The following is a 23,147-nucleotide window of genomic DNA, read 5'->3' as shown; positions in this document are numbered from 1 at the left end:
GAAAGTACTAATTTTTATCATCATTAACATGGGAGCTTTGGCAGAGAAGACTTGATTAATTCCCTCCCCCCACCAAAAAAAAAAATCCCCAAGGCTGAAGTGCCCAATTTCTATGACGTTTTTCACAGAGAAGACTAACCTGTTCTAACCTATTTTTTTCATTACTTTTGGCTGTCAGAAGAATAGTGATCTAAAAAGCTTCAGGGTAACAATAGACAGCTTTGCTTGCTGATTTTTCTTTTTTCATTTTAGAACTAAAATATATTTCAGTGATTATTTTTACCCTTCCTTCTGAATGTATTTTTACTTAGGAAAATATTAGAGCTATTATAATGGCATCTCAGCTGTGCTGAGAATGAGCAAAGAAGTTTATTTAGCAGAACAGGATACAATAAAACTTGCTTTGTTTTGTCTGATCTCTTGCATATGAGAGGATATCCATTATTGACCTAGAGCCAACAATGAGTTCAGCTATAAACTGAGTTAGCAGCAGTCTGCACATCTCAGAAAGCTCAGCCTTTTTCCGTGTACTCTTTGAATGGGCTTTCTCAAATACACACTATGGACTGTGCAATTCATATTTTAAGTATTTGTATTATATTCCAGAGCAGCTTAGATTGTTTCTCCTACAGGATATTCATGATCATAAGGTAAAATTGCTTTGGTGTCAATGCAAATTCATGAGATTCTGGTATTCCAGAGCTGAGCACTCAATTGTGCCACTCTCACTCTAGCTGTTTCATTGCTCAGACTGTAGATGAATTGCACTGAGAAAAACTGTCTGAGACAGTTTTCTTGTCTGCAGACAACAAAAAAGCAACCTGAAAACCATAACTCCACAACAGGAACAACAGCTGATAGGCCATTTTGGTGTTTTAACAGGTTTACCTCTCTAGGATAAATGGATTACTCATACCATGGAGTAACTGTCACCAGCATAGAATAATGAAGTCACCGAACTGGAAGTAACTTAGGGTTGTTTTGTAGGCAAATCTCCTGCTCAAAGCAAGGGCAACAGAAATAACTGTGTCAGAAAATACATATTTGTCTTAAAAGATACACAAACCTAGTAAGTTTCCTTGTTAACTTTTACCCTTTTGAGGCTCTTTAAAATTTGATGTCTTCAATATTGAAGACAATAAGTGAACTAACAGCATCAGTAGAAAGGTCTTCCAAATAAAATGCTATTCTGCTTGGTAGTGCAGTATGACACCTGCTTCTTTGGGCTCATGTACTGATTTCTCAGCAGGAAGGCAAGAAGCAGAGATATGTTTATTTGAACAGCTGAAGAGCAGTGCAAAGACCATGATGGGAAGATTACGACCTACAAGAATCTTCTCTATTGCCAGCTGTTTTTAAAACCTTTATCAATTTGAAACTCTATCACATATAACAAAGAACTAGGAATTTCTTACTTAGTGAAGTGAAAGACACAAAGTCTTTACCTGATGCTTTGAAGAGAAATTAAAAACAAAAATTTACAAAATATTTTTTCCTTTTTGTCCCACGGATCTTATTCTTAGCAGCAATAACTCCCACCAAAATAAAAGAGGTTTTTAGCCTTCTTCAGATCTTTCAGCTAGGGATTGAGGTCAGCACAAACAATAAGCTATGAGGAGGCAAATAGGGTATACTCTACAATTCATGGTGGACAGCCAGTGCCTACACTTATATTTTGAATTCCTGGCGACAATGAGGTAGTGCTGAAAAAAAATCTTCACATGATGGCTCTGTTCTAAATAAAAAAAAAAATCACTGTTGGGGAAAAAAAAAATTCTACAGAAGAGAATTGATTGCAAATGAAAGGAGAAGTATTTCTGACTTGAAAACAAGAGAAGGAAAGAGTCCTCATTTTACTGACAGAAACATGACAGAATTAATGACAGTATCTCATAAAACTCCAGTTTATGAATATTGTGTCACATTTCAAACATGAAACAACACGATGGATATAAGTGAGCACCAGATAGATTCCTTCAGTTGTGGGAAAAAGAAAAGTGTGGGAAAATACAAACGGGAGGGGTAATGAAACTAGTGCTGACCTTTGTTCAAAGTTCCCAAGAGCAAATACACAGCAAATCACAGCTCGCATTGTGGCAAGCGTTTATGGTGCCCTACATTTGATTTGTGAACTCTGCTGTACTCAATAGCAACAGCAGAAAAGACTGAGGATATAATCCCTCTTCAATTCTTCAGTAATTCTAAGACAAAACCCACTTAAGTGTGAGCTATTTTATTTACCAGTGCAATACCCAAGAGATTTTTTTCTCTTATTCTTTTTTTTTTTCCACTTATTTTTTTCCTTGAATATTTTTTCCCTCTCTCTTTTTTCCTTCTTTGGTTGCAATTCTCAACAGAATTTCAAAATGAACTAAACAAAGTTGAAAAGGAAAAATTGTGATCTTTTTCAGGAACAAAGAATGGGCCTCCACTGTGCTGTTCCTCACAAGAAATGCAGGGGCTCCTGCTTATAAGCTTTCACGTATGTTAACAGTGTTTAATATTATTCTTCATCATTTTTCATTCATTAAAATAATGTTTCTCAAAGTATGTGTGCTGCTACCTTGAAAACCATTTCTCTCCTAAAAATACTGCATTTTTTTTTGTATCCTATTATTTTAGTTCTAAGAAAACTCACACAATAAATATTCTCAGACACTAAAAACATTAAGGCATAAAATAAAAAAAGCCACTGCCCTCTCCGTGCAAAGCCATTCAGCTGTGTACAGAGATCTTCCAGGAGCATTGTTGGTGTTCTAAAACACTTGATTTGCTGCCAGATGTGCAAGATACGAAATCAGTTTATTGCTCCAGGGTGAGATTTTCTAAAGAAAGGTCCAACCCTCGTGATATTTACAGGCATTTAATACAACACAATAGAAACTTAGAATGGGGCTAATGTAGATATGAATGAGAAAGGTTTTCTAAGAATTAAGGCATATAAACCAATATTTCAAAGAGAAATTACTAAATTCTTCCCAGAACTGGAAAGAACAAGAAAGTTTTGATTTCCTCACAGACAGACACAGGAATTCTACGTTACCTTTCTTGCATCATAATAATTCACTTCTGATCAAACAAAGACTTTGCAATCATTTACCACTTTAGACAAGTCTTTTTCTCCTGTAAAGCTGGAGATTAGACCCTTCCAGACCTTTTCTTCATTAGATGTGAAAGAGACCACCTCCTCAGTCACATCATCCTATTCCATTGAGAAAAGTAGGGACTCCAAGCACTCTGTGTTATCAAACATACTCCTCCTCCCAGGTCTGCATGCTCAAAGGTGAATGATTGAGGCAAGGATTTATAGAATCCTCCAAACTTTCAGATCCTTCAGAGATTATTCACCAAATAAAATTGGATCTAGAGTTCTACTATTACTTTTTCCAAAACCTGCTCACACTTAGCATTCCAAAATAGGGCAATGATATTTGTCACTCCATTACAAAGCAAGGACAGAGCCTTTAAAAAGGATGCTGGCATGCTAAAAATACCAGTAAAAACGGGGTAATGTCTCAAGTGGACATCATTATTTCATTTACTTTAGCTTGGACGGCTCATATCTTGGGTTTACCTCATGATGGTTCCCTAAAGAAATACAGTTTCTCACAGAGATGTTTTTCACAGCTCCTATTCTATGAATTTCACTTCCAGACAGTATGACCATGCCCAGGAATCCTTTTTACATCATTATTTTTGCAATTATGTATTTGGCATCAAGGTACAACATAAAAAATGGAATAGAATGATTGGTTTCTTAGCAAGTGCCTATTTTTATTTCAGCTTTTCAATAATTTTTGAGTCTATTCTTGAAAAACCGTACGATCCAACCAAAAAACCCATATGAGAAGGACTTCCTTTATCTTCACAAAAAAAAAAGATCAACCAACCAACTAGAACATGCTCAGTTAGTGAAAATGGATCAGCTTTCAGACATTGCAAAGAACTCCAGCCCCCTCTTGTGACAAACTGTCAGAAGACAAGCACAGTTTCATCGTGGGACCCTGCACAGTTTGAAGCTGTTTCCATCCCAATAAAATTCCTTCGGAAAGACTGTGAGGCTGGAAAGAGATAACTTGGCTTCCTGTAGCCGCAATCCTCTCTGTCTTAACTTAGGTAGAAAGGCGACATTCAGATAAAAGTGCTCCAAGTTAGAACAAGAAGGCTCTTTTTACCAACCAGCATTAATTCCTTCTACCTCTCTCACTTAAGGGCTGTTAAGCCTACTGGATATAAAAAGTAGTTTTGGTATAACATCTTGTTCCAGTGGTGCATAATTAACACAGATTTCAGGACCACAGCATTAGGAAATTCTCTTTAATCAGAGCACTCTTAGCATAAATTCTTCATGAACATGGTTGGCAAAAGGGCAAAGGACTAAGAGAAGAAGAGCACGTGGAAAAATGCCCAATAATTTTTGACCTGGTTTGACATATCTCTGTATAAGCATCTGTCTAGATACATATGTATAAAATTAGTGGTAGAGTTTGTGTCTCAGAAATTACAGTTCAGCAGTGAAGAGAATACCAGGCTGCACTACACTGACTAACTGACACTACAAATGAAGCAATTCAGCACTGAAGTATTGGGAAACAAGCAGCAGCCATTTTCACTCAAGGAAATTTGTCAGAGACCTATTCAGGGTATGAAAAAGGTAATAATTTTCAGGACTCAGGCAGGATCCCAAACACAGGGTTAATTAACATGGTTCAAAAGGATTGAATTGACCTTTCCTGTATAATATCATTTCTAGTCCATGATTTTACCCACAGGTAAGTAAAATACATTTCAGATGTTCTGCAGATGTAGAGAAGGGGTTTGTCTCTGCTCTGCAGACTCCAAGAAGCATTTGGGGTCCTGAACATGACCAATGTTCAGAGCTGTGATGAGCTGACAACTCTGTACAGACAGACTGGTCCGAGCTAACAAACCTTCTACTGAGCACAACTGGGCAAGTGTCCATTGCATCCAAATGCACAGCAACACTAAAAGTGCAAATCACTTTCTAAAACTTTTCCAAATACAAATGCTCTGAGCCACCCCCTCAAACACTGATGGTATTCCAATTAGCAATATAACCCTTCATAACAAAAACACATCCATTAAGACAGAAAAGCCTTCTTAGTAATTTCCAAAATGTACCGTCAGGAAAGTGCAATCATCATACTTGTTTGAAAACCTTGTGTAGTTCAGAGCATCTCAGTAGCTCCAGCTTGCATGCACATACAGTGCAGAGTTTCACTGGAGGCTACAGAAATCTGTATTAAGCTGCACAAAGCTTTGAAGAGAATTGCTAAGAATCAGTTTTCTAGAATATCAGAACTGGAATTGCTTAATGCCATTTATGTGAACTGCAAATAGACAAAGATAAAAAGCTTCAGATTAATTAAGATGATCAGTTGTACATACAAACAGGCTACCTACTCACCTCAGACCATGTTGAAACTAAAGTACCAGCAGTTTAATTCAAATTACTCCAATGACTGGCTTTGCTCAAAGACTAAGCACACAACAACAACAACAACAAAAAAATCAAAGATAGCAGAAGAAAACTAATATCAATCATGTTTCTTGTAGAACCATAGTCCTCCAAGTACCTCCTCTGTGGCAGAGTAAGCCATCTGCTCTCAATAGGTAGTTTAAACGCCAATTCACTAAAAGGTTTTCCTCAGCCTCATCCCTTGTTCCTCTAGTTTCACCCTCTGTTTAATTCTGTCATTTCCTCACGGACACCTTTTATCTTTTACTCTATCAGTGAGCACAGGTTTTTCAGCACTTGGATTGTAGCTAACACAAAGGGATGCCAAGCACGACTTACAGATTGCTGTGGTGATGGATAATTCAGTTTGAAATCAGGGAAAATTTATTGCTTTTAGTCAAGTTTAAATCAGATGTATAATGACATGGCAATAGGCTTAGCTAAAGCTATAAGTGCCATTTAATTTTTCGTTCAATACCCTTTCTTAGTTCTGTAGCCTGCCCTTGCTCCTGCCTCTAGCCATGCTTGTCACTGGTACAGGGGAATATCTAATCATTATGTCTACACAGCCTCAAGCTCTGTAATGACATGTGGTCACATATCTCTTTTCCAGCTGGTAGAAAATATATTATCTGTTAACAATCTACTTCCTCTCCCACTTCTTTTCCCCCAGCAAAATCCTGAAAAACCTTTCTGATGTGATATAAATCCAGACATTTATACATACACAAAGTCTGCAGTACTGATACAGACCTTAATATAAAATAACGTGAAATCATTCAAGCATTTTCAAGTAAAACAGAAGAGACTGATGGGATTACACCAGGATGTGACAATGGCTAGTTTATATTCACAGCAGTAACTCCATAGTGGAACAGCAAGAGTTACTTGCCATGATGATCTATTTCAGGATTAAAAGCTCAAGTGTTATTGTTACCCTCATTCTCCACCCCAGAGCAGTGACCTAAAGCAGTGCTTAATGCCAGTAGTCTTTAGGGACAACCTCTGAGCCCAGTTGCTGCCATCCCTTGTGTGAGATGAAGAGCTTTACCAGCAGTGTCTCTGTTAATACACCATTTCTTGCTCTTGGTGCCCCCTGCCAGATATACAGGCAGTTAAAGAATGCAGAAGGTTGTGTTTGAGTCATAACACAATCCTATTTATTCATCTCTCACACCTCTCCACCAGACTTTCACAGCTGCTTGCTGCTTCCATCCACACAGCACTCCAAAGTGACAGGACACGGACACTGGAAGTGGGATCTATACTTCTGAATGGAAAAAGCTCAAGTGCTAGTTTCTCATGTAAAGTAATCTAATGATCTCAATAGAGGAAGCAAACCATTTTAAGGCCCTTCTGAAAGTATATTAAGCTCTTAGGATAGCCAGTGATGGTGTAAAAACAGAGAATCAACAAGTAGAGAGATGGGACAAATTGCAGTAAGGCACTCACTGGCACTGTCGTCAGACCAAAGACCCCACGGACAAGCAGTCAACATAACTCTACTTCTTGAGCATTCTATTCCCACAGATATCTCTCTGTTATTTATGGTGTGGCCTAGAAATTCCAGGTAGAGGCAGTACATCATAGCAGAGCTTGAAGTGGTCCTTAGAGACAGGAACTGGAACTTAGTGTGCTGACCTGATTTGTTCTGTGTTGAGCAAGAGCCAGAGGATAGGAACTAATATAATGTATTGGGAAGACTTTCCTGAAGCAGTAAACAATGTACCGGAAGCAGAAGAGGAGCTGCAAACAGACCCAAATTTAGCTCTAATGACTGTGGTTCCAAAATACTGGATATCAGTACTGAAATACAAAGGCTCTTTTAAGCCACCTTTCACATTCCAGAATTACAGAGAGGTGTAAAATGCATTTTTACATGGCCCACAGCATTTCACTAGATGAGTTGCTAATATATTGTAAATCATTTTAATTTTGATACACAATACACTGTATGTTAAAATAAGGAAATCCAGAACAAATGTAAGGCATCTTCTATCCTGTTTGTTAATTGACAGAGATTGTGTCTGATCAGATGAACTTCGTGTTCCATTCTTTACCACTTAATCCCACTGCAGCTTTGCTCTTTATTAACTAAGCAATTATTCTTCCAATGCAATGCAGCCCCACCACTGGAGATGACCCCACCAGTAAAAGGTTTTAAATTGATACCTGTAGTTATGTTATAATAATATTAAACCAATCAGCAACAGATAACCACCCTCCCTTGAACTGAAACATCCCCAGCATACAGCATGGGATTGCTGGGTTATAGTACCACAAGCTCTATACTACCTTAGCACAGCTCCCTCAGCTTTTAACCAACCTGACGCTCTTCCTGCATTTGTACTTTGCTGAACACAAGCAGGCTCACAGCTTCCTCTGTGATGGTGATAACATATGTCTGACTTTGTTGTTGTCAGCTGGAGTGAAGGGGAAGACAATGCCCTTTGAACTGTGAAAAGCAGTATAAAGCTTATCAGATCCTCTCCAGATATCACTGAAGGAAATGGGCTGGAAGAGTTGGCCTCACATAGGAAATATATATAAAAACCTGTCAGTACTAATCTTTCTGAAATGTCATTAAAAACATACTTTTGCAAATCTGAGTCCCTGCTAGAAAATGTCATTTGTACAAAGTGAAGTGAAGTAAAAGTGGAGAGGAAGAACTGTACAGCACACATTAAACTGAAGTACATATCACTCAGTAGTCAGTAGTATCGAGACCACTTCGATTTACAGTGCCAAAATAAACTGTTCTCAGTGATTATTTCTCTGGTTCTTTTCTGAAGTCAAGCTTTAAAGGTCATGTGCTGTATAAAACATACACAGCTTCTCCCACTAAACAGTTCATTTGGGGGTTTTGTTTATCTGCAAAGCCTTCTAGATGAACTGCAGCAAAGTAAGATCATGGAATGACCCCCACAAAAACCCCATACATAATAAGAGATATATTTACAGGTTAGTGTTAGGGTATGTCCTTACTTCCCTGCCAGATACTGTAGGCAGTATTAGTATATAAAACTTTTAGTATGAATCATGCAGTTTTATAATGATAAAACACCTATGCGATTTACCTCTTACTATATAGTCACAAAAATAGTTAAACAGCACAAACACAGAAGTTACAGAGCTAGAAAAAAAATCACTTGGACACTTTTATATGATAGTTGGAAAAAAAAATCCAAAAAAATACTAAGAACAAACACAAGGTTGAAAAGATTATGAACAGAGATCCAGGAAAATCAATTCTTCCTTTTGATGTGCTCTCTTTGTGGTTATGGCAACACCAGTTGAAAAGCAACTTTTCAGTATCTTCATTGACATAACTAGGGAAGATTTCTAGTTAATACAACTGGAGAAGACTACAAGGAAGAAAAAAGAGAAAAAAGTATAATCCCAATTGCTCAATTTAGGTAACTGAAAGAAAAAAAAACAACCAAATCTGCAGGTGTCAGGTGAAGCATCAGCAACAGAATTTCTTCACAATCTTTTCATAGAAAAGATTTTCATTTGCTGTGGGTTTTTGTTGCCCCTATAGCAGCATTAATACAGAGTATATAAGAAAATCTTGCGTTTCACACTCTGGACATTTGTTCTCTTAAATAATGATTGAATGATTTAGGAGTCATGAAATCCCACTGGAGATCTTTCTGATGGTGTCTATATAAGAATGTAAGCAGGAGCAAATATTATTCTCCATATTATTTAAAAATGCATTTAAAAATAACATCCAGGCAAGCTTATTGGCAGGACTGAACACACAGCGTTCCACTGCAAATCTGCCCCAATTTATCAATGCTGTACTCTGTTCCAGGTCTCTGTCACAATGAAAGCTTTATATTTCTGGTAGAGAAGAAAAGGAGAAGTCGGGCTTTCTGATATGGGGTCTTTGTTGTTTTCGGTTGGTTTTTTTTCTTATATTTATAGCTTTTGAAATTAAGTGGAAAGAATGCACCTGGCTGATGTCAGCCAGAGAAGCCAGAGACCTGTACCCATGTGGCTTTGCTCAGAAACGACTGCCCAGTTTCAGGAGCTCAGTGTTCTATTCGACAAATCCAAAACCCAAATTTAGGACCATTGTTTAGTGATCGTTAATAAAGCAGAAAGATCAGAACTCCCGTGTCCCTGCCAATATACACTGCGAGCCCTGAACTCCCCCTCCTTGAAAGGGGAGATCAGTCTATCAGACAAGGCAGGGGAGAGGAGAAAGGAAACACTTCTGAGAGAAAAACTGAGGCATTCAACTATTTTGCTCAGGAAGCCTATAAAAGAACCAGGTCATCTTACTTTTTAAGTCTCACAACACTTATGTTTTTTCACCACTAAATTATTATCTCTGACGGGAGTGATATCTTCTGTTTTCATTATTTGCAGGAGATTTCAGAAATATTAGGATTACATATATTTTTTTTACTTGCTTGTATTTTGTTTAATTTTGTTTACTATAGAAACTTTCTCAAAAAAAGTCCAAGTGTCCACAGACCAATATATAAAGTAGCAAGGTAAAAAAGTCATCTTTCTGCTCTCTGACCCAATAAATCTTGACACGGTGACAAGAGAGGGGCAAAGTTCCCTTTCCTGTATTATTTCACATAGCTTAAATTCTGGAAATCAGGGACTTCCCAAGTATACAGAAAATAGAGATTTGACATTCGGCAGAGGTGCGAACTGAATTGTTTTTCAACTATCTATTTCAAAATGAAATTCAGAATTGGCATCCCAGAGTATTCAAAATTGCACCCCACGAGAGTAAAATAATCCACTGTTACCTGGACACTTCATGGCAACAATTTAGAGAGATGAACACAGACAGCTGATGTCACTCAGCTGTACTTTTTACACAGCCAGCAAATCCTAGGGGTTCAGGAAGCTTTTGTGCAGTGACACTAAAGACGAAGCCGTCATTGCCTTAAAATGCAATAAAACACATTAAGAGGCACGTGCCATCTCAAAAAACATTAGGGCAAAACCTACAACAGTTATTACTTTACACACAGTTATTTCTAAAGACCATTAATGCAAGTGGATCCTGAGACAAATCATGCTAGTGCCCATATTTGGAATATTCGAGCTCTGCTGGCAAAAATCAGTACAGGCTGGTCTATTCTAATGGGGAATAAACCAGAGTAATTTCAAATTCTATAATGTTATAAGGGACTGAGGGTTAAAGACACTTGTACTCTGAGGCCAGTAAAGCCAGACAGAACAAAAAGTGAATAAATACCAGACCAGTGCTGGACCAGGAATAGTTCAAGAGGCAAACAGTTTGCAAGAGCAACTTGATGCATCTTGTGTCATGTCATGTAATTTTGTAACTGCAAAAGGGAACTGTTTGTCATGTGTTACATATAATAAACAAACAGAAGAACATTCCCTGGGTTCTCACTGAAAGGGCTCCCTATACAATCACCTGGGAAGAACATGTCCAAAATATGCTCAACACAGCTGCTAATCTGCAAAATTTACTGCAGCTTCGGTTCTGGACCTCTTTCTGTGGAGAAGTTCAAAATAATCTGTAACTTAATCCTTTAAAAGTGTTTTTAATTCCATGCTTCAAAAGTTTTGCAAGGTACAAGCATTGCTACGCACCATTCTCAAACCTAGGATTAAGAATTGTATAAACTACAAGATCATGGATTGTTCTTATCCTCTCTTAGGAGTCCTCTTACTGCACAGCAGGTGCAAAACGTTTCTGTGTGGCTATTAACTGTATAACGTCTCATTCCTGGCAGGGAAAGAGAAGGGAAAATAACTTTTTATTTACTGAAACATGGTAAGAAAACAGGAGAGATGATGCTGTGGGGAGGATAAGGAAAAGAACATGAGCAAGCTGCTCCAGGAGATTTTACAAGAAGTCTGTGATACCTAGATAAAAATGGTATCTTGAGGACTTGGCTTAAGAATGTTGCACCTAGAGATGCTGTCTATTGATCCTTTTCCAGGTTCCCTCCCTTTATCATTCTACTGGCAAGATTAGTTTAAAGATGATTTAAAATTAGATGAAAGAATTAACTCGAGGGCTATTCGACACACAAATTAGAAGCAGCCATCTCAGGTGTTCCAGTTTGATGTGCCCCCTTGAGCTGACTCAAGTCACAGCTGTGACCAGCTCACCTGAGTTGTTCCCTGTTGTAGCTCTATCAAATGCCTGTGCAGTCGGTGCCTTTCACACAGCTCTCTCTCACTCTGGTCCCTGTTTCTTTCACGAGTCAAGCATTCAAAAACCTTTCTGTCTAACCTTTGTTCTCGCCTCTGCACCGATCTGGATTCTGCAGCTTGATCAGCTTTTCTTCATCCACACTTTTCCTTCACCATCCGGCACAGGGAGGGTTTATCCATTTAGGCATGGCACAGTGACAGGTCCCAGACCTCATCCCACCTCCTCTGGCATTCCCGAGCCCCTCTGCTGACCCTTCCTGCCTGTCTGGGAGCTCGGCTCCATCTCTGTCACGTCCCTGAGCTGGACTCAGTCCCTTCTGAAACAAACAGGCACTTCAGAGAAGCCGAGCACAGGGCAGGAGGAATTTCTTATGTCTTAAAAAACACACATGGGACTGAAACCTCCATTACCACCTTGTCATAAACGGTTTGAGTTGGAAGGGGCCTTAAAGGCCATCCAGTTCCAACCCCCTGCCATGGGCAGGGACACCTTCCACTATCTGAGGTTGGTCCAAGTCTTGTCCAACCTCGCCTTGGACATTTCCAGGGATCCAGGGGCAGCCAGCAGCTTCCCTGGGAAACCTGTGCTGGGGCCTCAGCACCTCACAGGGAAGAACTTGTTCTTAATATTATATATATATAATATATAATTTCCACAAATATAATAGATGTTATATGTTATAATGCATACTATAATATATACTATAGATTTTGTAATATATTATAATATAGGTTATATATATGCGTGTGTGTGTATATATATATATGTATACACACTATATCCAGTAAAAACTACATAAATTACTCTTCTATTACCAAAGGACTCGCAACTGTCAACCGTTTGAGGAATCGATATAAACATTGACCAGGGAGGGTAAAAAATCGCATTTTTGTGGGCGGCACGGAGTGCAACAGCTCCCCCTGGCGGCCGCGGCGCGGAGCGCAAACCCCGCTGGCTGTTCTCAGGGCTGCCAGCCTTGGCAAAGCACGTGGCAAAACACGTGTGTATTTCTATACAATTGTGAATTTCAATCAAACGCGGCTGTGTGAAGCTCCAAGCGGAGCGAGGAGCAGCAGGGCGGGGTGAGGCGGTGCCGCTTCAGCGCCCGGGCACAGCTGAGGCCCGGCCGTGCCATGGCGGCCGCTCCCTGAGGGGCCGGGCCCGGCACCCGCCGTGTTCGCCCCGGGCTCCCGTTTGCTCGCCCCGGGCTCCCGTTTACTCGCCCCGGGAGCGGAGGGTGTCTGTGTCCCACACTCAATCACGGCACCCACACGCCAGCCTGTGACCCAGCACCGGCGCCCCACCTTCCCGTCTTTCCTTAACACTTCCAAGGCGCAGTGAGGCCGCCCTGGGCAGCCCGTTCCGATGTCTAATCACCATTTCTGTGAAGAAATTCTTCCTAATGTCCAGCCTAAACCTCCCCTAGCACAGCTTGAGGCTGTGTCCTTCACCGCGACGTCCATCCGCCCTCCTTCCAGCGAGAAAATCCCTGGATAATCAACCCCAATTCCCTCAGCTGCTCCTGTCCCCGCACCATCTCTGTTAAAGGAATAAGGATGGATTACTCACCTCGAAATTCAACAGGCTGAATTAAAACCCACCACATCAACAGAAAATCAGTGGCTTTAGCAAGCTTAATTCTTATGGCACTCTGGAGAGCAAGAAGAAATCAGTGACAGGAATATAAGCTGGGAGGGGGACTAAGCCCTTGATTTAAATTTATTTTATAAAACAGATTTAAATGTATTAAACTTAATGTGCTATAGTAAAATTACTCAGCTTCTCTCATACAATCACACAATCAGTACTTTCTCTGTAAAACAGTTTAAGACTCTTACAAGGAAGAGAATGACAAATGCATTGATCGGGGAGAAATTATTGAAGAGGATGTTTGTCCCATGTCAGGAGGTGTTATTAAGGAAAATGTTTCCATTCTCTTAGTGCAGGTTAGTCATAAGATTTGTTCTCTGACTTGCTACACTTCTAATGATAGAATAAATACACAAGGAAAAATACCTGACAGTTGTTACAGCCCTTTTGCAATCTGGGAAAATGTGCCAATCTTAGGAGATAAAATGTGGGTGAAGAGGAAGGAGGGAAAGAAAAGGGAAGACTATTTAGTATTGCTATATGATTTTTCTCATTTCTGGAGAGATAACAGAAATTGGAATTCATTTTCTGTAGATATTATCTGTGGTAATGTTGACATTAAATACATAAAACTTTGGGCAGACCACCAAGATGAACTGGAGAAGGGCTCTGCAGTGAAGTGTCCACTTTACAGAGAAAAACATGCACTTCTTATTTTCATTCTAATAGAATTTAGAAACTAAACAACTTGGAATTTAATAGAGAAAACAAGACTGAACAGCCACCTTGGAAACCTTTGTAATAACTGCAGAGCATTTCCAGCGTAGGAAAGCACTACAAAAATCTTTTTAAACCAGTATTTTGACAGTCTTTGAGTACATCTTATAGCTTGTCACTTACTTCTCTACAGTTCTGTAAGAAACTGACTTTGAGGCCTAAAATCACAAGCCAAACAATATTAAATGATAAAAAGTGATTGTCTTCAGTGAGGGTCCTTCAGGTGCAAGTGTGGCAAAATGCACACGATACAGGACTCTGACAGTTTTAAAGGTTGAACAAATTAGCATACTTAACAGAAATCATCCAATTAAAGGAGCAGTTAATTAAGTAACCCCCCTCTTTTGGTTTTCCCCTCCTAGCTTCTAGCCCCTCAATATCTGGAAAAAAATCAAAATGTCCTTGGTTCACTCTAGAGGAAAGACTAAGTAAGATTCCAGGAAGGTTAGCTTGCTGTTCTAAAATCTAAGAGAAAGGGCAGGAAAGTTAAGGAGCTATGTAACTATATAATAATAGTTTACAAGCTAAAAGTTTATGAAAAATGTATAAAAAATGTATAAAAACCAAAAATCTTTTCGGCATCAACTTCACCAAGAGTAGCAACATATGCTTTGTAAACAAACATCCATGGCAAACAAAGCAAATGTTTTTAAACTTGCTCTTAGTGCAGTACATCTCCAAATGATTCTGTAGTATGCATTTGGATTGTCCTTTTCCAAATAAATAATTTAGCTGTGACTTGGTCATAAAGGGTTAAAAACTTTTTAACCAAGCTCCTTATTCTGTTGATGTGCTTTTGTTTGTTTGCAAGGAAATGGTCTCCAAGGTCCAGCTGAAGACTACCAGAAGCTTTTCTTCACAAGAAACAGAACAGAGAATGTGACTGTATTAGAATTGGTAACCTGAAGGAGAATGACAATCTTTTGTCATGGGAATTGTGATGATGACAGAAATACATTTCATGATACTTAGAAAGAAAGTGCTGAGAGATGTTCCTAAACAACATATGGCTTCAAAGATACTCAAATAAAATTGCAGGCATTGATAACTTTTTAAAATTTTTATTATATTGCATAAGCTGTAACATTTTACAAATCTTAGTCCCATTTTCAGCAACAGATACACTGATACTGATTTACTGTAGTAAATACAGAGATGAAAAGACACCTCTGACAAAATATAAAAAGGTAGAAATACTTAAAACCAGGATGCCGAATATCAAGAATGTTTTACATAAACAATATCCATACTAGAGAGTTTTTGAAAATAATTGCCAAGGTCATGAACCATTTGCTGCATGTAAGGCTCCAGAATTCCAGGTGGTGAGCACAGCCAGTGCCATGAATTCACCTGCCTTGCAACATCCAGAGCCAGGCTTTGTATGAACAACATGCTCTAATGAGCACTAAAAACTGCCTTTCTACACAGTGACATGGAAATATAGCACTGTTCTAACGTGGACTGAAGTGCAACAAGTGCTTCAAGGAGCTAAATCAATTGCCTGGGGAATAAAGTACCAGGATGTTTCGGGGAGGGGGAATATAGGTATGTTCAGTAAGTCCTAAAGCTGACTGAAAAAATTCATTTGGTAAGACAGTTTTCAGGCTGAGAGTGCTAGCACAACAAGAAATGACAGTTTTGCCCTGCCAGTCTTAAAAAACCTGAAGCTTTTTTTTTTTTCTTTCAGAACACAATGAATACTGCTTTTTAAAGAAAATGAAGCTCAGATTCAAGTCATTTAAACAACCTTTCATATAATTTCTTTAACATAAATGTAGCTGCCTACTGTTAGAAGTGTGGCACAAATTAGTACAAATTACTATAAAAGTATGCTCATCTTTACCTCCATAGGCATAGTACTGTGTTTTCATACCACTGAATTTTAAAAAATTAAAAAGAAAGTTTAAAAAAAATTAAAAACCATGCAGATTAGGCTCCAAATTGAGATAAAAATTGGTTCTAGAAAATAAGAATAATGTACCTATCTCCATACTCTTTCTGCTGCTACTGGCAAGCCAAGTTAGCAGCTGAAAAAAGGACTTTTATAATTATAATAGTGTTTATATAAAAACATATATTAATTTCATTTTTGAAGTTAATATCCCAGTCAGTTTCATACCTGTAAATCCAGTGACTTCAAGATGCTTGCACTCGATGTACAAAGTTGAATCAGATCCCATATGCATGTTTTTAAAAAACACTACTGTTCAGATTGTTAAAGATATATTTTTCAAAATTTTTTTCAAACATAAAATACCAAAACCAGGTTTAACAACAATTACATCATCATCAACATGCAGAAGTCAATATTCCAACATAAAAAACACTAGATCTGCCTTTGAAAATATTATAAAATCTACATAATTGTCTGAATTCAGGGGGTTTTTGGCTAACAGAAAAAAATCCCATAATGTGCTTTTAAGATAGTCAGGTATCCCACTGATAAAATAAGTCTGATGAAAGGGAAAGGCACTTCAGCAGGCTAATTTATCTCCAGGTTTTCCTAGACAACAGGTGTAGTGCACTGCCTTTTCATTTGCACAGTGTTTGATCAGTAGTGTTGTGAAACTTGGTCACTTTTTAACTAACAAGAATTTATACTGGTGCCCGTTCATTTCATCCTCTTTGGTACAAATTACTGCATAAAAACAAAGGAGACAGCTAATAAACATTCCTACATCCTGGATTATTTTTGGTGCATCATCTCTAGCTTTTTAGTGGTAAATAATGTCCCTAATCAACACATAATTTTTACTTTCAGGTTTGTAATACCAGAGTTCTATTTTCTGACTGTACTATAAAGACTTTTTTTCTCTTAATGTGATTTTTAAGTGATTCCCCCACCATTTTTTTTTCATCTATAATATCTAGCATTTGGTAACGATCTAAAAATTACTGTCAATGAGCTTGCATTTAAAACTATATGTACATAAATAAGGGCTTTTCTTGCAAAAGCTGACAGCTCAAGAAGTGCCTTGTGAAGAACTGAGACACAGGACTTGCAAACATTTGTGTTCTTCAGAAAGAACTGATTCCACCAAAGCACAGACACATATCAGTTTGCAAACTAGCATCAGAAAGAAGCTGCATCCTTTCCAATTTTCCCTACTCATTCCCCTCCCCTTCAATGGGGCTCACAGACATGGTGCACTTCTTATTCCCAAGGTATGCAACCTCCAGATTCAAAGAAATCCAAACCTCTGAATGTTTCCCCAGCCTTTCCAAGAGCTGTGTGCCATGAATCCTTGCTAATTTTTGTATAGTCCTAATTCTAGCACCAGCATTTTAACAGTCTGTTAATGCCACAAAGAGCCAACAGAAAAAAAATCTCAAAAAATAAATTCAGCGATTCCTATAAATTCATATGTTGAAGTCATATAAAGAAATACAGAAAACCTTTAGTTTGACTATCAAAACAAAGTTCATTGTGAAATTTTCTCTTTTCCACACGTTACACATCATGTAGAATTTTTTGTGGAATTAAACTTTTTAGAGCTCAGCATAGTCAAACTCCTTTTTATAATGATCTAAAACCAAAACCAATTCTAATCTCTAGCAGGCAATACAGGTTTTTCCAGTGCATAAATTCCAACATAAAGCTGGAATGTGAAGACTGAGATAATATATTCTGAAATATTCTGTATGAATATAAATAATAATAATTTTAGAGTTGGATTTCTAATCCTTTTTCTTTGACCTACTCTGTCAGAGAACAAGAACAATGGAGTGTCAAACTTGTTTCCTTTGAACTCACATAAATAAAGCCATTTACAGTAGTCTGTATTTTTTGATGATACAAGTAAGTTTGAGAAATTAGGTCTTTTTTGTATATACAATTTTAAAAATCTGAAATATTACTGTAGGTGATCAAAATTTCAAGTAAAGACATATGAACTTAATATTAATTCTTCAAAACCATTAGCTTGTCAGGTATTTTCTATTATGTTCAACAGAATGTAGAATAATCTCTTTTTGAAAAGGGAACCATCAGAACCAATGCAACTCTGCAAACAGGGCAATATTGAACCTCAAGAGCAGCTTTTAGAAGAAATGTGCATATATAAATTGATTTCTACTAATGTATATAACAAAGCAATGGATGAAATTATCAATATCTGGGCCTAGAAAGTCATATTAAAAATCCAGTAGAACTGCACATTAAAAAAAAAAAGTTTTGTGAAAACGTATTTGGTGTTGGACAACAAAATACCTGTTACCAAAGGCATGCTAATATGACAAGCTATCTTCACATCTGAAATAGAAGAATCATAATTAAATCTCTTTTAGGTTCTTCAGGCCAATTTAATTACAGACTTATTTGCACACTGTAGTGGTTTGGCCCTGGCGAGATGCCAGGCACTCACCAAAGCCACTCTTACCAATCCCTTGCACAAAGTGGACAGAGGAGAGAAAATACAATGAAAGGTTCCTGAACTGAAAAAAGGACTGGGAGAGATCACTCACTGAATACTGTCACAGGCAAAACAGACTCACTCACTTTGGGGATATTAACTGAATTTATTACTGACAAAACCAGAGCAGGATAATAAAATAAATCTGAGAAACACCTTCTCCCCACCCGTCCCTCTTTCCCAGCTCTACTTCCTCCCAGCAGTGGCACAGGGAGACAGGAATGGGTCAGTTCATCACTCGTGGTTTCTGCCACTGCTCAGGGACAGAGGTCCTTCCCCTGCTCCAGCTCAGGGTTCCTCCCACAGGAGGCTGCTCTCCATGAACTTCTCCAACTTGAGTCCTCAGAGGAAACAGCTCTCCACAAACTGCTCCAAGGTGGCTCACTTTTCCAGAGGCTGCAGTCCTTCAGGCACAGCCTGCCTCCAGTGTGAGTCCCCCACAAGTCCTAGCAGGAAACCTGCTGCACCATGGGCTCTTCTCTCCACAGCTCTTGCTGCAGCACAGGTTTCCCATGGGCTCAGCCTCTTCCAGGCATCCTCCACAGGCTGTAGGTGGATATCTGCATTCCATGGGTTGCAGGGGGACAGTTGCTTCACCGTGTGTATTGGGTTTGGGTGGCAAGGTTTTGATAGTGGGGGCTCTACAGGGGTGGCTTCTGTGAGAAGCTGCCAGAAGCTTCCCCAATGTCCAGCAGAGCCAATGCCAACAGCTCCAGGACAGAGCCACTGCTGACCAAGGCTGGACCAACCAGAAATTATGGTAACACCTCTGTGACAACAGATTTGAGAAGGAAAAAAAGTTACTGTGCAGATGTAATTGTGGCCAGAGAAGAGCAGGGTGAGAACATGTGAGAGGAACAACTCTGCAGACACCGAGGTCAGTGCCAAAGGAGGGGAAGGAAATGCTCCAGGCACCAAAGCTGAGATTCCCACCTGTGATGGTGATGCCCATGGATATTGGGTGTGGCTGAGCTGGAGTTCATTCCCCATAGCAGCCTTCCCAGCGCTGTGCTTTGCATTGGGAGCTGGAAAGGTGTTGATAACACACCAGTGTTTTGGCCACTGTTGGGCAGGGCTGGCACAGCATCAGTGCTCACTCCCAACATTCCCTGCCAATCAGCAGGCTGGGGTTGGGCAAGATCCTGGCAGGGAACACAACTAAACTGACCCAAGTTATCCAAAGGGATATTCCATACCATGTGACATCAGCTCAGATATAAAAGCTAAGGAAAGGAGGAGGAAGTGGGAGCGTTTGTTATTTACAAGGTTTGCCTTCCGGAGCAACCACTACACGTGTTGAAGCCCTGCTTCCCAGGAAGCAGCCACACATTCATTGCTTGCTGATGAGAAGTAGAGAACAAACCTATTTTTTTCCTCTTTGTGCACATGCAGACTTTTGCTTTTGCCTTAGCAAACTGCTTTATCTCAGTCTAGGAGTTGTTTTCCATCTTATTTTCTCTCCCCTGTCCAGCTGGAAAAGGGGAGCGCTAGAGCAGCTTGATGGACACCTGGCATCCAGCCAAAGTTAACCCACCACACACATACCTATATCAAACATAATTTGCACTTTCATACTTTTGAACTTGATAGGAACATTTTGTTCATGAAGCAAATGCTCATTTTGGACTGATGCATTGCTGATACCATCCTGGTTACCTTCCATATTCTTCTAGAAACAGCACCAGACAACTGACAATGCCAACACAACAGACATATTTCACAGTTATATTTCCTGAGTAAATATTCCCAGAAGCCCAGTATAGAATACTTCCCAACTCTTGAATGTACTACAAGGCAGGCAACCAAGCACCACTCACATCACAATTCAAATATAGGCATTGTATGTTTGGGTCTTGGTACAGAACCTTAACCAAGCTCTAAGGGAAATATTTATAAAGCCTTTTAGGATGATTTATAATCAAACTGCCAAAGCCAAAATGCTGGAACTTATTTCACCAGGGAAACAGCCTCAAAGCCACAGAAATACATTCTGTTTCCTATATGAAGCACATTAAGAGATGCATCCATTTTTCTGTTAGCCAAAGTTGAAATGATCACTTTGACAAGATGAACATTAAAATTAAAGAATATCCTGATGGCCTTTCCTTCCTCTATACATATCTTAGTTACAATTCATGCATTCATGACTTTTGGTAAATTTAACTCTTAAGATGAGTCATAAATAGTATTTATATTGCATTATAGACCAAATTTTGCAATCTGCTGTCTCATGCTCATAACCCTCCCCCCCAATTTTTAAAGCCTGTTTAATTCCTCTGCAAACCTAGACAAAAGCAGCTCAGGCTGGCAAAATGTAGGCACATAAACCTCAGATGATCGGCCATTGTTTTAAACATAAAATAAAAAGCGACAATGCCGAGATTTCCTGCTCAAGAAACTATTTCCAAGGCATAATTTGTCTAATCTTGCACACTTCATCAGGGGCCAAATTCCCACTTATAAATATGCACGGATTCAAGGCTATATTGTGGAGCACAGCTGGCCCAACAGCATGCAGAAGAGAAGATGTTCACTGACAAAGAAGCCAAAACAAGACACTGGGATGAGGAGTAGCTGCAGCTTCAAATGCTACCAGAACCAGTTCCTTTCTGCTAGATGTGGACCCTTCTCAGCTGATGCCAGTCCTCAACATCCACGGGCCATAACAAAGCAGATTTAAACAAAGCAGATGGGCAGCAACTGAAGATAGAGGGGACCATGAACTGCAGCAGCCACACTTGTACCCTTCCCTTTCCCCACTGTTGTATGGAATTGCACATGGATGGGCACACAGGGAGGGAAGCAACGCTATAGAGCTCTGCTGATAAATCCAACAGAGCTCATCTGCTGGTGTCACAGGACCAACGGATGAAACATTTCACATTTTACAAAGTAGTAAGGGATCCCTAGAAAAGTTCACATATAAAATACTGTACAGATGGTCAGGTTGATTAGGAACAAGGCTGAGGAATGGCTTTAACTAGGCTACCATTGCATTAGCTACAAGTACAAAAAAACTAAATCATGTGCCTACATTTCTCACTGTGCATTCCCAAAGGTGTGTCCAAGAATGATGGGCTAAGTAAAATGTGGGCCTTCCTCCTACTGCCGGTAAAATTAGGAACTGGAAAAGTTTAATAGTAGCATTTCCCTGTTTTCAATTCACATGGAATATCAATTGCCCAGATGAAGTTTGGTAACTTAAATCTGTACGTTAAAAAAATGAAACTTTTCTTGATACTAGAAATCAACATTTCCCATGTAAACCCAACACTGCAGAATTACAGAAGCAGGCAAGAGGTCAACAACCAGCAGGGAGAGCAACAGCACAAAGCACATTGTGTTTTAATTTATGGGAATAAGAGGCCTCTCCTCTCTTTTCTTCCAGATGTTGGTTTTGCTATCTCTTTTCATGAGAGGTGGTCTATCCCTTTTTTTAGCAGAAGGGATACCAGACTCATGACTTCCTGATAGAGGTTTTTTCCTTAGACCTTCCTCATCGTGCTGTTCCAGGACTCGCCCATTCCCTCCTTCCATAATGTGTCTCACAGCCTGGTCCTCTGGAGTGCAAACAGTGGTCCCACTTTCACTGCTACTCAGATCCAGATCTTCCAAGTAAAGAATCTTAGAATGTGGCATACTTTTAATGAAAGTTTTCTCTCTCTCCAGTTTCCTGTTAGGATGATGCTCATTCATGTCCACACCAGAGTCCAGACTGGTATCATTACTTTCAGTTTTTTTGCCCTTTTTCAGATCTATGAAAGAATGCCTCACTTGAGCAATTGGCTTTCCATCCAGGGACACAAACCATGCTCGAGGATGTGGAGATGGTTTTCCTTTAGAGAGTTCCAGCAGCGTTTGTTCTGAAATCCCTTGAAGTTCGGATGAGAACGGAGTCATTACAACTGCTTCATTCAATGTCCCAGGAACAGAGACAGATTCCAGTAAGCTGTTGGTGTACCTGCCCCAGTTGGATGTTTGGGAAGGTAAGCCCTCTTCACCATCCAGGGCACTGTTCTCATCTCTGCAGGCAGAGGGCTGGGGATGGGAGTGCCCTGGCATTTTGGGGAGTGTTTGCATGTAACTGTCACGATTCATGGGTTCCATCATGGGGCCGTACACCAACTGCCCTTTCCTTGGCAACGTTGCTGATTTAGCAGGATGCAGTTGTTCTGGGGAGTGGAAAAGGTCTGAGGTTTGAAGAATAGCAATAGGCTGATTGTAAATATGCATTAGATGTTCTGGGATATGGGCAAGCCCATACATCTCCTCTTTCAGTGAAAGGTATCTGTTTTGGTCTGGAATATCCCTAGGAGCCTGGGGAATAGCACTGTTGCTGTGCTTTGGCTGCTGTAAAAGCCTCACTCCAGCACTGGGCTCCACTGAATGGGCTGAATTTCCTGCCTGACCAGTCTGACAGGATGACTGATAAGAAGCATCCTCTGAGTAGATTTTAAAATTGTCTTGTGATTTTCCATCTTCTGTGTCTATGGACAGCCTTCTTTGAGGGCTGTATGAAGAACTCTTTCCTGTATATAACTGTGACTTATCCTCCAGCTTTAAAGACCCTTTGACAGCATTGATGTGATTTATGTGAGTTGTTGACGTTGTCTGGTCTTTTTTTATGACCTCCAGCTTGGTTGTGTTTTTTTCCTTCTTCTGTGTCCGATGACATTTATCCCTATGCAAAAGAGAAACGAGGTGACTGCAGAGCATAATAGGAAGT

General features: G+C 39.5%; 1 protein-coding gene and 1 long non-coding RNA gene across 5 annotated transcripts in view; both read right to left on the bottom strand.

Moving 5' to 3' along the window:
- The window catches only part of LOC106855920 (uncharacterized), a 180,678-nt gene extending 167,395 nt beyond the window's left edge, over nucleotides 1-13,283 (bottom strand). The window contains exon 1 of one of the 2 annotated variants that reach the window (XR_015804776.1): nucleotides 13,212-13,283. This is a non-coding gene — a long non-coding RNA (uncharacterized LOC106855920). The remainder of the gene's footprint in view (nucleotides 1-13,211) is intronic. The other variant, XR_015804777.1, reaches the window with a different exon arrangement.
- A 1,771-nt stretch (nucleotides 13,284-15,054) lies between these two features.
- FAM171B (family with sequence similarity 171 member B) overlaps nucleotides 15,055-23,147 on the bottom strand; it is a 37,491-nt gene continuing 29,398 nt past the window's right edge. For 2 of the 3 annotated variants that reach the window (XM_088167748.1, XM_014880958.2), the window contains exon 8: nucleotides 15,055-23,102. In XM_088167748.1, the coding sequence (XP_088023874.1) occupies nucleotides 21,767-23,102 (1,336 nt within the window). In that variant the 3' untranslated portion in view covers nucleotides 15,055-21,766. The remainder of the gene's footprint in view (nucleotides 23,103-23,147) is intronic. The other variant, XR_015804773.1, reaches the window with a different exon arrangement.

The sequence above is a fragment of the Sturnus vulgaris genome, chromosome 7 (assembly GCF_052056855.1).
Source record: "Sturnus vulgaris isolate bStuVul1 chromosome 7, bStuVul1.hap1, whole genome shotgun sequence".
Classification (NCBI taxonomy): domain Eukaryota; kingdom Metazoa; phylum Chordata; class Aves; order Passeriformes; family Sturnidae; genus Sturnus; species Sturnus vulgaris.
This window is presented reverse-complemented; position numbering and strand designations above follow the sequence as displayed.